Source organism: Pongo pygmaeus, chromosome 11 (genome assembly GCF_028885625.2).
Source record: "Pongo pygmaeus isolate AG05252 chromosome 11, NHGRI_mPonPyg2-v2.0_pri, whole genome shotgun sequence".
In the NCBI taxonomy this organism is placed as follows: Eukaryota; Metazoa; Chordata; class Mammalia; order Primates; family Hominidae; genus Pongo; species Pongo pygmaeus.
This window is the reverse complement of record NC_072384.2, coordinates 105001603-105016253: the sequence shown is the minus strand read 5'-3', so window position 1 is coordinate 105016253 and position 14651 is coordinate 105001603. Positions and strand designations below refer to the sequence as shown.

The 14651-nt window shown below is 35.5% G+C and overlaps 1 protein-coding gene across 1 annotated transcript in view; it reads right to left on the bottom strand.

Moving 5' to 3' along the window:
* Positions 1-14651, bottom strand: part of PARD3B (par-3 family cell polarity regulator beta) — a 1077199-nt gene that overhangs the window by 923814 nt on the left and 138734 nt on the right. Inside the window, exon 2 of the mRNA XM_054478835.2 lies at positions 12253-12354. Within this exon, the coding sequence (XP_054334810.1) occupies positions 12253-12354 (102 nt within the window). The remainder of the gene's footprint in view (positions 1-12252; positions 12355-14651) is intronic.

Below are 14651 nucleotides of genomic sequence, written 5' to 3'. Positions count from 1 at the left end.
TAGCATTAATTATTTTTTCCAGAAAAAAAAAAAAACCCAATCAACAATCAAGGATAACAAAGACTTTAAAATAAAAAGATATAATTCTCACCAAATGAAAAAATTCCAAATTCATCTTGCCGAGTAAATCTAAGCCATGCAAACCAAACAACTGGAATATGCATTTTTACCCCTACAGAGTTTAAGATGTGTAATTCTTTCATTGACAATTCAAAAACTTCTGAAAGAAAGGAGCTAAATAATTTGGCAGAAATGTGAACAACAATCTGAAAACTTTCCAATTAATGATGTATAGAACTGAAAGAGGTTAGGACAAATATGTCCTAATCAAATGGAAATAAAGAGGAGCCCAAAAAATAGAGCCTAAGCTTCTCTAACAGGGTAACCAAAGAGAATCCGTAATCTGTGAGTCACAGAAAAACGCAATGGAAACAGGCGTAAATGTAAGGCAATACATGGCCCGTGTAATTGGAGGTTCCAAGTTAGGAGGGTCTTGAGAGTTGACTCAACCCACTGGCTCTGAAGCCATGTTCCTGAGATTACTGGGACCTGAATTTCTTCTCATGTTGGAAGCTAGATGGCTACCGTGGATCTAAACTTCACAACAACAAAATAAAATTCGGAGAAAACTTCTCCCACAAGATGAAAAGATCTTTCCCAGAAGGCCTCAGCAAATCTCTCCTTGAGCATATTTGGCACAAACTGAATCACATGACCATTCCCAAAGTAATCACTGTCACAGGGAACTAAATATTAGTAACAGACGAAGGGCCACCCAGGGTCACCCTTGCAGGTGAGTAGTCACATGCACTGAACCATATGGGCTTCAAGTTGAAGGGAGAGAGAATCTGAACACAACCGGAGGGAGAAAGGGGACAATGGATGTGAGGTCAGCAAACAACACTGTATCACAACGGACTACACAGGCCAATCCTGTATTTCCAGACCAAAATGCATGCCTCAGAGGCTGACAGTTGGCCTTTAGAAGTCTCTAATCAAACCGCAAAACTAAAAAAGGAATTCCTGGCAGATGTCTGCTCCACTCTTGCTTATATACTTGGTCTCAGTGACTAAGATGAGCTCATGTGTTAGAAAGCAGCATGTGCTTCATTGAGAAGCTGCTCATTATATTCAGCTGAAAAAGATTTTCTGGAAACACCACTGGCCCGATTTCTTAGAACAATAGTGAATGAATTTATACCTTTTCTATGATCACTCAAATAGTTGAGGACAGTTAGCATGCTCCCTCTGAACCCTCTCTTCTCAATTGTAGTCCCAGGTTCCTCAGTCTTAACATTAGGTACTTCCATTTCTTATTAAGTCAACCAAGAGCTCTGTAAAATTCCCATTTTAAAGGTGAACTGCTTAGAACACCTCATTTTACCACAATAGGTTCATTTTGAACTGGTATACAGTGGCCACACTTAGCCAGCAGTCTAGAAAATCAACTTCTATCCCTGTTATCAATTAAGAACTATGAGATTCTTCAACTTTTACACACGTATATGCATATTTAAGATTGTTAGGCTATTAGAATAATCTCAAATCATATTATTTTGCAGTCTTTCTGGTCTGTTTGTAGTTAAGTATTGTATAAATATGTGTATTTCAATTGTAACATGGTTTTGGTTGAGATTAATGAAGAGATTATTTCTGAACATGCTTCTATGCTATTTCACTCCTGATTTAAAGTCTGTACAAGGAGGCTTTCTTCTTTATTGTTAAGAAAATGTCACTTGATCCTTCAAAACTGATTCATAACATCAAAAGAAGGAAAGCTAAAAAGATAACTTAAAAAGTTAAAAGAGTAAATATTAAGTTTAATAATCCTGCCGCGATTCTATAAGTGAAGTTTCCATATTCACATGATAGGAAAAATATACTTTCTTTCTAAATGTGATATTAAATACTTATAGGACTTTCAAAAGCTACAACTTAAAAGCCTAAGCTTAAGGAAACTGAATATTCTTATTTACCAAAAATGTATCTATAAATACAAGGGGTTTATATAGAATTTGGAACAGGTACCTCATAAAAGTGTGACAAACATCAGTTTGATTCCAAGACAAGTCAAAAACGTCTTGTTGGATTCACAATGTGGCTAATTAATAACATAAAGTGAGTTTAGGTCCTGGAAATAGGAGAACCAGCATAGTAAATTAAGAGTCTGGTATATGGTTACTCCCATTAAATTGCTCAATAGCAAATATCTCTTGGTGAAACTATCAAGTAACTAAATAGTTGCTTGTTTAAGGTTCAGTGGTTATTTGCCCATACTGAGCAGTGTCCTGACTGTTGGCCTGTTTTTTGTTTCTGTTTTTTTTCTCCTGTTAAATCATGAGATCTAAGGTGTTCAGCTGCTTTTCTCATAACTTTCCATTTTATTTCTTGAGATTTTTCCTAACCTAAGACAGAGATACCTTCCCCCATCCTTCCTATCGTTTCAAAGCACCCACCTCCCATTTTATAGAACCTGCCATTACTCATTAAGAAATAGGCAGCAAACATGATACCTGATAATCTACACAGACGTTATCAAGGTTCTGGAATCTTGGGAAGATTCTGAACAACTATCCTTGTACTTTAGTTTTCACCTTCCTTGACAGTCTGTACATGGAAGTTCTGATATCCTTTCTTACCACCCACATTCAATATTAAAGAAAAATGCAATTTTTGTTTCAGAAAACTACTTCTCCCTATACTCCTCAGCACTACCTCTTTCCTGAACACCTTACTAGATGGCAAGAAGAGAAGAGTGGCCTTTTGACATAACCATCCTCCTCCCTTCCAAACCTCTCTTACATTCCTCTGTTCCTGGCTCTGTGTTCTCACACCACCACAAGCCCTTTCTGGGCTATGCAGAAATGTTTGCTTAAATACCTCAGGGCTGCTGCTACAAGACGCAAGAATAGAAGTGATATATTTGTGTGATACATCATAGTTCAAAATGTTACCACATACTCTTTCATTTCATTTGATCCTCCTCCTAACAGCTGACTTTATAAACATGAGAACTGAGGTTGAGACAGCTTAAAATAAGAAAAACCTGAATTCAAACTGCCAATGCACTGTGCTCTGCCACATGACACTCTACAATATTGCTTTAGTGAAGTTGATTTCAGCTAGGTATTAGTGGAGAACAATCTGAATCAATACACACAGGTACTGGTGACTGACACTAGCACTCACAGGCATTTGCATTTTTAAAAGAAGATGTTTTATAGCTTAAGTAGCCTTCCATTTGGTATAATTTTAGGTATTACAATGAGATTGTAATTTGTAAGTTACATAAGTAAAAAAACAGATGTATATTAAAAAAAATGGTCCCATACCCCTAGGCCATAGATATGCCTATATAAATAGCTTCAAAAGAAGCTAATGTGAGAGAGAAAATTGGTAGAACTGGGTCCAGTAATGTAACATATGGTGAAAGGCATACTGTAAAGATGAAAGTGTTCATTGACTCTTATTCTGAATTACATTTTTAGCTCTAAGTAAAGCATTATTGTGATCTCAAATTTTATTGGGTTTTTCCCTCCAACCAAACTTAAAATTTTATACACATATCAAACATTTTCTTATGGTTTACTCTTCACTGTACTCAAATGCTTAGCTAAATTAATAATACCATAGAGCTTGATCATTTCATTCCAACCTCTGATGAAACCTGTGTGTTACAATTGTACACAACAAGCAAACAAATTCAGGGCAAGTGTACACACTCCTCCACATACATACATCTGTGCACAGATTCTCTCATCATACATACATACACACATATACCCATACACACTATAGTTGTCAACCAACTAAATTGCGGAAGGCACATATCTGACATGGCCATCATCAAGATTACTGTAGTTTAAGTTACTATGTCTTGACACTATTTGCCTTTGCTATAGTAAGGTCACAAAGGCATTGATTCCAAAATTCTTCTCTGAGGTTGAAACATGCCCACAAACTGTCTCCTAATAAAATATTTCAAAGAGACGAAGTAGTTTGGTCGAAGAAAAAGGTAGTCAACCAGAAATCTTCAATTCTAGTTCCCACTCTATCACTAACTAAAATTAAACATATTTATGAAACACCAAACTATAAGTAAGAAGTCTATGGGCTAAAAAATATTTTAAACAATCATCCCAGTCCTAAAACAGCACACAAGACACCTAGAGAGACAAAACTAAGACTTAAAAGTTAAACAATAAAATTCTTAAGAACTTCAAGATGGTAAGTGGTAAATGTTACTAGCCAGTAACATTTGAAAAAGAAAAAAAGACCACTTAATCGTTTCTATAAAATTTCAGAGCACGGAGAATTTACTTTAGATTGAGATGATTTACAAATGTTGACTGGGATAAAATACAATTTCACCTTGATCTTGAAAAATTCATAAGAACTGAACAGCAGGAATAGATACATTTTTTACACATATGTAGCACTTTGTAATTTCCATTGTATTTTCATGCACACTTTCTCAACTTCCCCAATAATACGGTGTGAACGATATCATTTATCACTCTCATTTTACCAATGGAAAAACTGGAGTTACAAGTGGTTGAATGGCTTACTCAAAACCTCAAAGCATACGTTCATTCATTGACTGTGTAATTATTTGAACAGCTAGGAAATGCCAGGCACTGCTGCAGGCACTGGGAATACAGCAGTGAATAAAACAAGACCCCCTCCTTATGTAGCTAATATTGAATAATACAAAATACAACATAAACTGAATCTTTGATGGGCAGGAAATAGGGACAAGGATATAGTAGACAAGCAGAACATTAAGAAAAAAAGCTTTGGAGCTAGAAAGTGCATGATGCATAATAAATCGTACAGTAGTTTCGCCACCACTGAGGTTGAAGTGGGTTTAGAGAAAGTTTGGAGGCATTGTGAGGCCTCTAAATATAATGTATGGCTACAAAGTTTGGACTTGATGCAGTATACACTAAAAGGAATAATATGATTTAAGCAATACTTTTTAAATAATGTAGTTTACATTATTAATAGTGTGTTAATTACAATAACAATTGATGACTTACTACAGGCCAGGTGTCTCCTGAACATTTCGTATTAACTTACATAATTAGTACTATTTTTAGTTCCACTTATCCATGATGAAACTAAGGCACAAAGAGGTTTAGTAACTTGGACAAAACTAGACAAATAACAGGGCCAAGAAATGAACTGACTTTTTTGTCCAGAATCCAAGATCTTAACCATTCTGCCTACACACGAGGCACAAAAACAGCTGATGGGTAAGGAAGAGACTAAAAACAAGACGACCAATTTCTTGTCAATTACAGTAACCTTGGCCTGAAATATTACGGATATAAATTTGGTAGCTGTGGAAATTCAAAGACAAAAACAAACATATGAGAAAGGATAAAGGAAAGAATAAATTGGCTTTATTAAATAACTAAATTTTTAAAATAACTGCAAGTTCAAGCCTGGGAGACTAGGAGAAGGTGCTCCTAACCAACAAAAACAAGGACGTCAATGGAGGAAGCCAACTTGAAACTGAGTAGTTTTGATCTGCATGAGATGTTATCAGCATCCTAGGGAGGAAATGCAGAAATGGACTCAGGAACTAAATCAGCTACAGACATGGTGTTCTATAACCTCTTCCTGGGTAGGATATTTCCTCTTTTGAAAGATGATGAGTTTAATCCACATGACTGTTGAGATCTTGTTTGGATCCATGATTCTATAATTTTGTAATTCTATAAGCAGAGAGTAATCTTGAAAATTCTGAGCTAAAATTTCGTGACCAAGGTAATTCATTTGTTCTTCAGGAGCTTCTGCATTTATTTCTGAAACCTTCTCCAGACTTCTATGTGCTTTTGTGCTTTTATAACATCAACTCCCATGAACCAAAGTAAGACTTTTTGAAGGAAAAACAAAAACACATCATATCCTGATTTGTTTTTCTTTTAATTGTGGCCTTAAAATAGGTACTTTAGCTTGCGATGGAAATCTTACTGATAAAATGAGGGCTCAGAAATGAAATAAATCAGGACCTTTAAAAAAAAAAAGCTGTTTAACTTAATTTAGCATTCTCCTTCTCCAGAAAACACAACATACTTCATAGATTGTCCAGCTATAGACTGAAAAAGTTACACACTTCATCACCACCAGCCATTAATCTTTCAGCCAGCAAATAGGAAGGCGGGAAGAAGTCTAAATTTAAAAATAAATTTAAAAGAGGAGTTTTTATAAATGCAAGGAATTTCCTTTAGCCCTTACTAGAAGATGCACAAAAGCACAGGGAAATATATGCAAACTCTGGCTTTATTCTCCATGCCTGAGTCTGTGAGTTGTACTAAAAAATATAGCAAAAATTATTTTCGAATAAAGTAGAACCAAATACTTCATCCTGTTCAGGAAGTAGCTCCTGTGAGCTGGTTTCTGGGTAACTGTAGACCCACTAGAGGGCAACAGAGTGTTCAGAAAGCAATTTGGCTGAAGGATAAAGAGCCTGGCTTTAGGTCACTGGTTCACGCAGCATTGCGCAAACCAGTCTCCATTTTAAAATCATGTTAGATCTCCAAATGCTCCTTATGTTACCAAATAATATGTTCTGATAAAAGGATTCTCATTTCCAGTTTAATCATACTGGCATTTTCATTTCTCAAATAATAACAATATATTAATCCAAATGTTCTGTCATATTCAATATCTTCTTACAAAACTATTTTACCGATTTAATAACTTTAATTTGTATAAGTTTTGTTTAAAAAGCAGTTAAAATGTACAGTAAAATAGTTTCTTTGACGTTTAAATACCTAAAAACATCTAATGGTAACATCAAAACACCTACGTTAAAAATACTGTAACAGCACTACCATAGTATCATTAATATAACAGCATTTGAGTTCTCAGTATATGCTATACTATACTTAAAATTTTATGTAGTTTACCTACCTAGTTTTCCTATACCAACCCTGTAAGAACATTATATTCATTTTACAAATGGGGAAACCAAGGCCAGAGAAATGAAGAAGCTTGCCCAAGGACAGATAACTAATAGGAGATAAAACTGAACTGAAATTATAACATTTGAATACCAGATATCACATGTGATCCAGTGGGCAATTCACTTGGAAGCCTTGAAAACCACTGGCATCTCTCCAAACTAGCCCCCTAGGATAGGCAAAATTTAGTCAAGAACAGAGGCATCTTTCCATGTTACTTTACTACATAATACAATATTAACTTTTGTACAGTTAATGAAACCATGGCAGTAATTCAGTTTATATAACAGAAGTTATAGATTGCCATGTTTTCACGTTATATTGCAGTTGTCTTCTTCAACCAAGCCAAAAATTAATAATGGCAATTACCAAGGAAAACAATCATTTTAAAAAGCTTAATACTCAGAAGTTCTCATGCTCACTTAAAAAATACTTAGGAAGGAAGCATTAAGCTTTGCAGTAGTTTACTAAGCATCAGTCTTCAGACTTCTTGGGGCCTTTACATACTGCAGTGAGAAACTGATAAGTGAACAAGGCTGTTTGACTGTGACTTTGAAATAATTTCTACACTATAGACGATAACAGCATAATTAGATATTTAAAGATCAAGTCTCAAAGAGTGAAGGCTCACCCAATAAACTGAGGATCATTTGTGATGGACTTTGAGAGGAAGGCAAAGAACAAGGAACCCATCTGAAGTACAAAGCATTTCTCTCGTCCTGCAGGATCTCAATGCCCAGTCAATATGAAATTTGAGAAGACTAACATCACTTTAAAAGTTAAAATGGGAAAAGAGGCAGTGTATGTATTAGTGTCCTATTGCTGCTGTAGCAAGTCACCACAAATGTAATGGCTTAAAACATCACAAATTTATTATCTTACAGTTAAGAAATCTGAAACAAGTCTCACTGGGCTAAAATCAAGGTATCAGCATGACTGTGTTCTCTCTGCCGGCTTTAGGGGAGGATCCATTCCCTTACTGATTCCAATGTCAGAGGCCAGCTACATTCTTTGTTGGTGGCACCTTCTCCATCTTCACAGCTGGCACTGGCTGGGTGTGTCTTTCTCATACCTATCTCTCTAATACTCTCCTGCCTTCTTCTTTCATTTATAAGGATGCTTGTGACTACAGTGGGTCCATCCAAATAATCCAGAATAATCTCTCCATTTTAAGATCCTTAAGCACATCTGCAAAGACGGTCTGTCATGTAACATTCATATTCACAGGTTGTAGAGATTAGGGAGTAGACATCTTTGGGGAGCCATTATTCTGCCTACTGAAAACAGCACAGTCTATAGTTGGTGCAAAAAAGTAGTTACCGGAATACAAACTTGTTTTTCTTTGTAATTGCATATGGTGGTTAGACTTCAAGTGCAGTCTACAGAGTCCAGCTGAAATTAAACTGTATCTGAATCAAATAATCTGGGTCCCAGAAAAAAGAGGATGCAAAAGAAAGCAACAGAGGTAGAGCTGACAAGCCTTCATCATCCTATAGATGCAGGCTATAGGCAAACACGGTTGAAATATACTAAATATGTATGGCATATTAATTCTGAATTTATAATTAATAAATTGTATACTCAACTGTTTTGTTATACTCAACAGTTTGGTCTATTACCAATCTTTTCTTAGCAATGGTGGTGACTATGTAAAAGCAAAATTCATGTTAATTTATGACTGATGAATTTTCATAATAGAAATTATAGGTATAAACGCCAAACTGCTTGACACATCAGAGAAGAAATAAGATTATAGAAATTTAAATTCTAGGTTCCAGAGTCTGATTGTGCCATTTACTACCTGTGTGATCTTGGGCAAGTTACTTACAATTTCTGTGATTATTCTGGAAATTAAAAATAGGGATAACACTAGCTCTTATATTCAGGATTGCTTTAAAATAAAGTAGAATAAATAAAGGCCTAAGACACTCTGGGCCATTGCTAGTGATCAGTGATTAGGTTGTTACTATTGGGTGAACTAAGTTGGTAGCCTTTAGCAACCAGAGAGGAGACATGAGTGTAAAATTACAATTCTTAGATATTTATCCCAAAGAACTTGAATCATCAGACTGATAGACAAACTGAAGAATCTTGAGAATAACTGTCACAACCAGATAATTATTAAGTTTCAGCACAATATTTTATACAAATAGTTATCATAAGATGCAATATTCCAAAGCTGTTCCAATAATATTTTGACACATATAGGCTAGAAGTAGTGTAACACAGTGGAGACTTGGTCCCCGTGGAAGCTGTACTAGGAAAGCAGGTTTAACAAACCAAAGCTCCCAAGCAGACACCATGTATGCGCCAAGCACTATGTTGGCCAAAGGAATAACAGAGGTAAGACCAAAGACAAACCACTTTAGGCACAAGTTTTAAAAGTCATTTCTTAAGAACACTGGCTGAACTTTGTTAGAGCCTTCTCTAATTTTAAGTAGAATATCATTTAACCTCTAGTTTCTACCTTTACTGATGTGTATGGGATGGTGTTACCCTACACTAAATGGCCCAGCCTCCCCTGCTTTGTAAGTTTCTGTTTTTCCTGCCTGATACGTTGCAATAGACCAACAGTTCCTTAATGCCACTTCTCACCTGGAGTGACAATCTCTCCTAGGAGGTGAGATATTTTGGGGTTAGCACAATGATTATGTGCATCTATCCGCGCCTCTTTGGACTTGTTCTCTATCCACATTTTAAATGCCAAAGATTATTAGGTAGCCAATTTGCAAACAGGTGAACTGTTATTTTGTCTAAGCTCAACACTGCCTCAAAGGATCCTGGGTGAGACTGATATGTCATTAAGCATCCACAAAGCATCATTTACAGTTACTTCTTAATCTAAACTGCCAAAAAGTAAGGTAAAATGAAATTTGGCAGGGCCTTCTTTCCACACTAGACATATGGACTATAAAGAAATCTTAAGATTACCAAGGTTGTCAGAAAAATAAGAAATTCTTTTTTTCACTTTTTTTTTTTTTTTTTGAGATGGAGTCTTGCTCTGTCACCCAGGCTGGCCTGCACTGGTGTGATCTTGGCTCACTGCAACCTCTGCCTCCTGGGTTCAATTGATTCTCCTGCCTCAGCCTCCCGAATAGCTGGGATTACAGGTGCATGCCACCACTCTTGTGTAATTTTTTTGTATTTTTAGTAGAGATGGGGTTTCACCGTGTTAGCCAGGATGATCCTTATCTCCTGACCTCGTGATCCACCCACCTTAGCGTCCCAAAGTGCTAGGATTACAGGCGTGAGCCACCGTGCCACTTACATATTTTTTAAAAGGAAGAAATGGCAACACATTTTTTTCTAGCAACATGAAAAGTATAAATTCTCATAAACTCTGCAGAACAATACCAATTAGGCATCATGTAGAAATACTGAAGTACATTAACAGAATTGTTAAAGCTGAACCCAAGCAGTACTGATCCTCGGCTAGGATTTTAACTGATTATCTCACTTTTTTACCTTATTTAGTAATGGTGGTAGAGTCCTATTAAAACAGAGATTACATATAATAAAGCTGTTTCTGTGTGTAGTAAGTGGATTATGGTTATAAACTGCATTGCTGAGATAGCTTAAAAGAATGCTCTAAATGTGAGAGCTCTATAGGACAAATTATCTCCCTGGGCACTGTTCATCGACTTATCCTTCTAGTAATGAGGTATTGGATGAAGCTGGGGTAAGACATTTTCTTCTGGTCCTTCCTAAACTTGCCATTTTTTGGCCCTTCATTTTAATGCTCTGGGCATCAGTGAAATTTAAGACAGGAACTGCCTTCTACATTAATAAACAACTAAAATATCTGGATTATTTCAAAGGAAGAAGATGATCCCTAGGGAAGAAGCAGAAAGTGAAACGGGGTGAAAGAAGTAAAAACCCTTCTTCAGGGTTCTGAAGGTTAATAATACGTTAGTTACCCTTTTATTTACCCTGAGACCAACTAAATAAACAGGAAGTATATATCGAAATTATATACAGCAAGAGTCAAGTATAGAAAGTAAAGCTGTCTTTTTCACTCATTAATTCAGTAAGTATTTTTGGGAATCAAGTTTGTGTAAGATATTATACCAGATACTACTAACAAAAACACACAAATAAAAATCTCCCAGTCCATGTCCACTAGGAGCTTACAATCTATTTAGGGAGATAACTAGGTTTATCTAGATAGCCAGTTATTTCCCTAGATAGACTATAAAACTTAGTTAGTTATCTCCCTAAATAGACTATAAAATCGCTAATAACAACATAAAGCAAAACAGGTTTGAATTACAAAATAAAATATGAAAAGTAAATGTATAAAATGTCTGCAAAGATTAATATAAGTTTGAACAGTCTGAAGAGATCTTATGGAAAAAGAAAAATATAAATTTTACCTGAGTTTAATAAATCACTTATTTATATTCCAGTACAGTTAGGCAAAACACAAAAATGTACGTATACACACCCCTGAGATTACAGGGAAAAAATATAGAGAAACATGTTTACAAATATAAATTAGCCTTGTACAAACAGCACTAAAGATGTATAACAGAAGAAACTTTGAAAGCTAGATCTCTCTGACAGAGTTCGGTTTTGGAAAACACATTAGCCACTGATGACAGGAGCCAAACCTGTAGTATTAAACGTGTCTCAACAGCAATAATCATGTGTATTGCAATGAAATAGTATACTTTCACACCTTCCTCTGTGTAGTCTCAGAAGAAAAATCTCATTAAAACAAGATATTTGCAAGGGGATTATTCCCAAATAAATGGCAGAACACGCTCAAACTTTTTGGAGTATTCAATTTAGTGCCTTTTACTGTAGCAATGAAAATAAGACTATCACTCAAGATAGTTGTTTGCCAGCTACTTTAAGAAAAATCTTCACTGTAATTCTTCATAAAACTTTCTGCCCCATTGTATTCTCTATTTTGAAACACATTCACACCTCAGGCATTTAGTTGAATATTTAGCAAGGGCCAGGAATAAACTACAGAGCCAGCAACGACAATGATGATTCCAACAGCCTCACATATGAAACTAATTTATTAAGACACATCAGGAACTCTTGGGAATGAAGTGTCTGCTAATTAGGCCAACACAAACAGATTCCCAAACCTTAACACAGTTTTTCCAAACATCTGATGAAGAACTTTGATTTATGGGCTGTCCAGGTGAAATCTGAACAGATGGTATCTTTTAATAATAATTGACATATGAGTTTGTTAAGGATTTCAGTCTCTTGAAAACATGCCGCTCTGTAGAGGAAAACAAAGAGGCACATTTTTAGAGTTATCTACCTTGTCTTTATCTTCAACAACATCTGCCAAGACATCATCTGGATCCAGGATTCCTCCATCTGTATATTCTAAGTGATGAATCTTCACCCAGTAACCAGGACCCTATAGTAGAACAAACAAGTTTAATGACCTAATCTATGTTAAAAAGTTAAACACATTTTAATGTTAAGAGACATAAGTTGACTTGTTAAAAATATGTTCTAGCAATCAAATTTTTAAACACTGAAAACAAATGTTATCTATTTATTTGGAAAAAATATTTGGCATTTTTATCCTGTTTAACTTAAATCCGAGAATCAAGGTATACATATTTCATCAATTTTCCTGGAAGGTAAATTGCAATGCAAAAATAAACTGCTTGAAAAACATATTCAGGGAATTTTTATAACCTACAACTCAGGTAATTCCAAGAATACTCTGGAAAAGAAAGATCTTCTTGCGGGTACTTTCTGAAACTAGGAATAAAAGTCCAAACAGATTCCAAAGCTGTAGGGAAAAAACCCTAAAGGCAAAATCTGTGATGGTAATAGCTATCACTACAAAATATATAAATGGAATGGATAACCACCAACATCTTCACCTGTTTAAATCTCTGTGCTCAGTATGCAGCCTCACTCTGAGATATGCAATGATGTATAGAGCAGGAGCTCCAGCCTTGCTTGCCATTTCCTGCGGCATGGCAGCAACTCAAACTGTGTTCAGAGTTGAATGGGGAATTCACTGAGTTGGGGTAGTAATTAAAGAGATGTTCAACTACCGGTTTTTTAAAAACTGCTTACTTTTAAAAAGCGCTTACTCTGATTCTAGAATTTAGAATTAAATAATCTAGCTCATTCAGTTACTTATGTACTGCCTATTTCCAGGATAGCTACGAAAGTGAACCATTATAGCAATGGGACAAGAACATGAACCAATGAATGAAGTGAAGAGAAACATTAGTAAGGTTTTACCATAATCTCCAAGCTATAATCAATTTGGTTCTGTGAGTCTTAGAAATCCCCTCAAAGTGGGAAACTTTTGAGCTATAATACACTTGGTATCCAATAAACGAACAGATACCAGTTTGTTAAAAAAGAAAGATGGAAATTCTTCTAGGATAAAACTCTAAGCCTTTCCCATACGAATCTTTATTAGGGATAAGAACTAATATAACCCATGGAATTCAATTTCAATTTCATAAAAGCTAATAGAAATGGTTGTCATACAGTCTTCTTTTTAGCTGACCCCCAACAAAAGGTAAGGGCATACTATTAAATAATACTTTTTTAAGGCATCTATTTGGAGAGCTACTAAAACGTGACCCAAGTACATAGCTTTCCAGTAATACAACTTGATAAAGTGATAGGCTTTAAAAATCTAAAGGAATTCTCCTTAGTTAGGCTTTAGACATTTCAAAATTAAGTTTTCCATACAGTATTGAATTTCAAATAAAATAAAAGGAGTTTTGTTTACTTCTAATACTGAGTTTATAGGTGCAAACACCAATGATTTACTAGGAAACTTTAAATGCCTGACTCTGTGGCACAGAGAGAGATCTCGAAGATATGAGCAGCGGGAGTATAATCAGGTAAGAAAGGCACAGAACCCTCATTATTCAGTTTCTTTAACCAGAGGTCTTTCCCAACCCGAAGTAATTGTGCTGTAAAAGATGAGCTAAGTATAATAGGCCAGATTTCAAAAAGGGAGGATCCTAGCATAGAGAAAACTATGTAATGGCCACTGGACAATACAGCTCTCCCCCAGCAATATTTGGGAATTAAATCTTTTTTGTTATGGCCATGCCGCAAGCAACATATTTCTTCAAATCTACCCAGGACTTCTGACTGAAATATTAAGTATTATGTATTCCTTGTAAAAAGTCTGCTTATAAATAGAGTTCAATGTAATTAATTTCTATAAACTTCCATTGAGTTGTTTTTTGATATATTACCTAGCTCTGTAGATGAAATCTGTTGATTTTAACCATGTTTATAAAAAGTAATGTATCCTAAAGAGTTTTCTTTATAGTATATTTGTACTTAAAAGCAGGCATCTATTAGTTATCTGATTTTTTCTCAAGTTCAGTTTGTAAAAGCAGATTTTATCACCGAAGATGGAGGTAAACAAACATCCTTCACAACTGCAGTAAGTTAAAGTACACCTTCCTGCCTAGAGGTGGAAACACAGAGAGAAGAAAACCAAAGAGTCCTAATTTAAAATAAAGTAACTCAAAAAACACCCAGCGATAGGATTTGATCAGTGGCAAAGAAAATATCAAACAAATGGCAGCAAGATGGGGTTGCCGCATCACATCCATTCCTCCCTCACGCACAATCCTGGGATCCAAGACATTGTGGAAAATAAGACACAGGAGTTGAAACTAAGACACTGTTCTCTAATTTGATTCAAAAGAGCTCAGA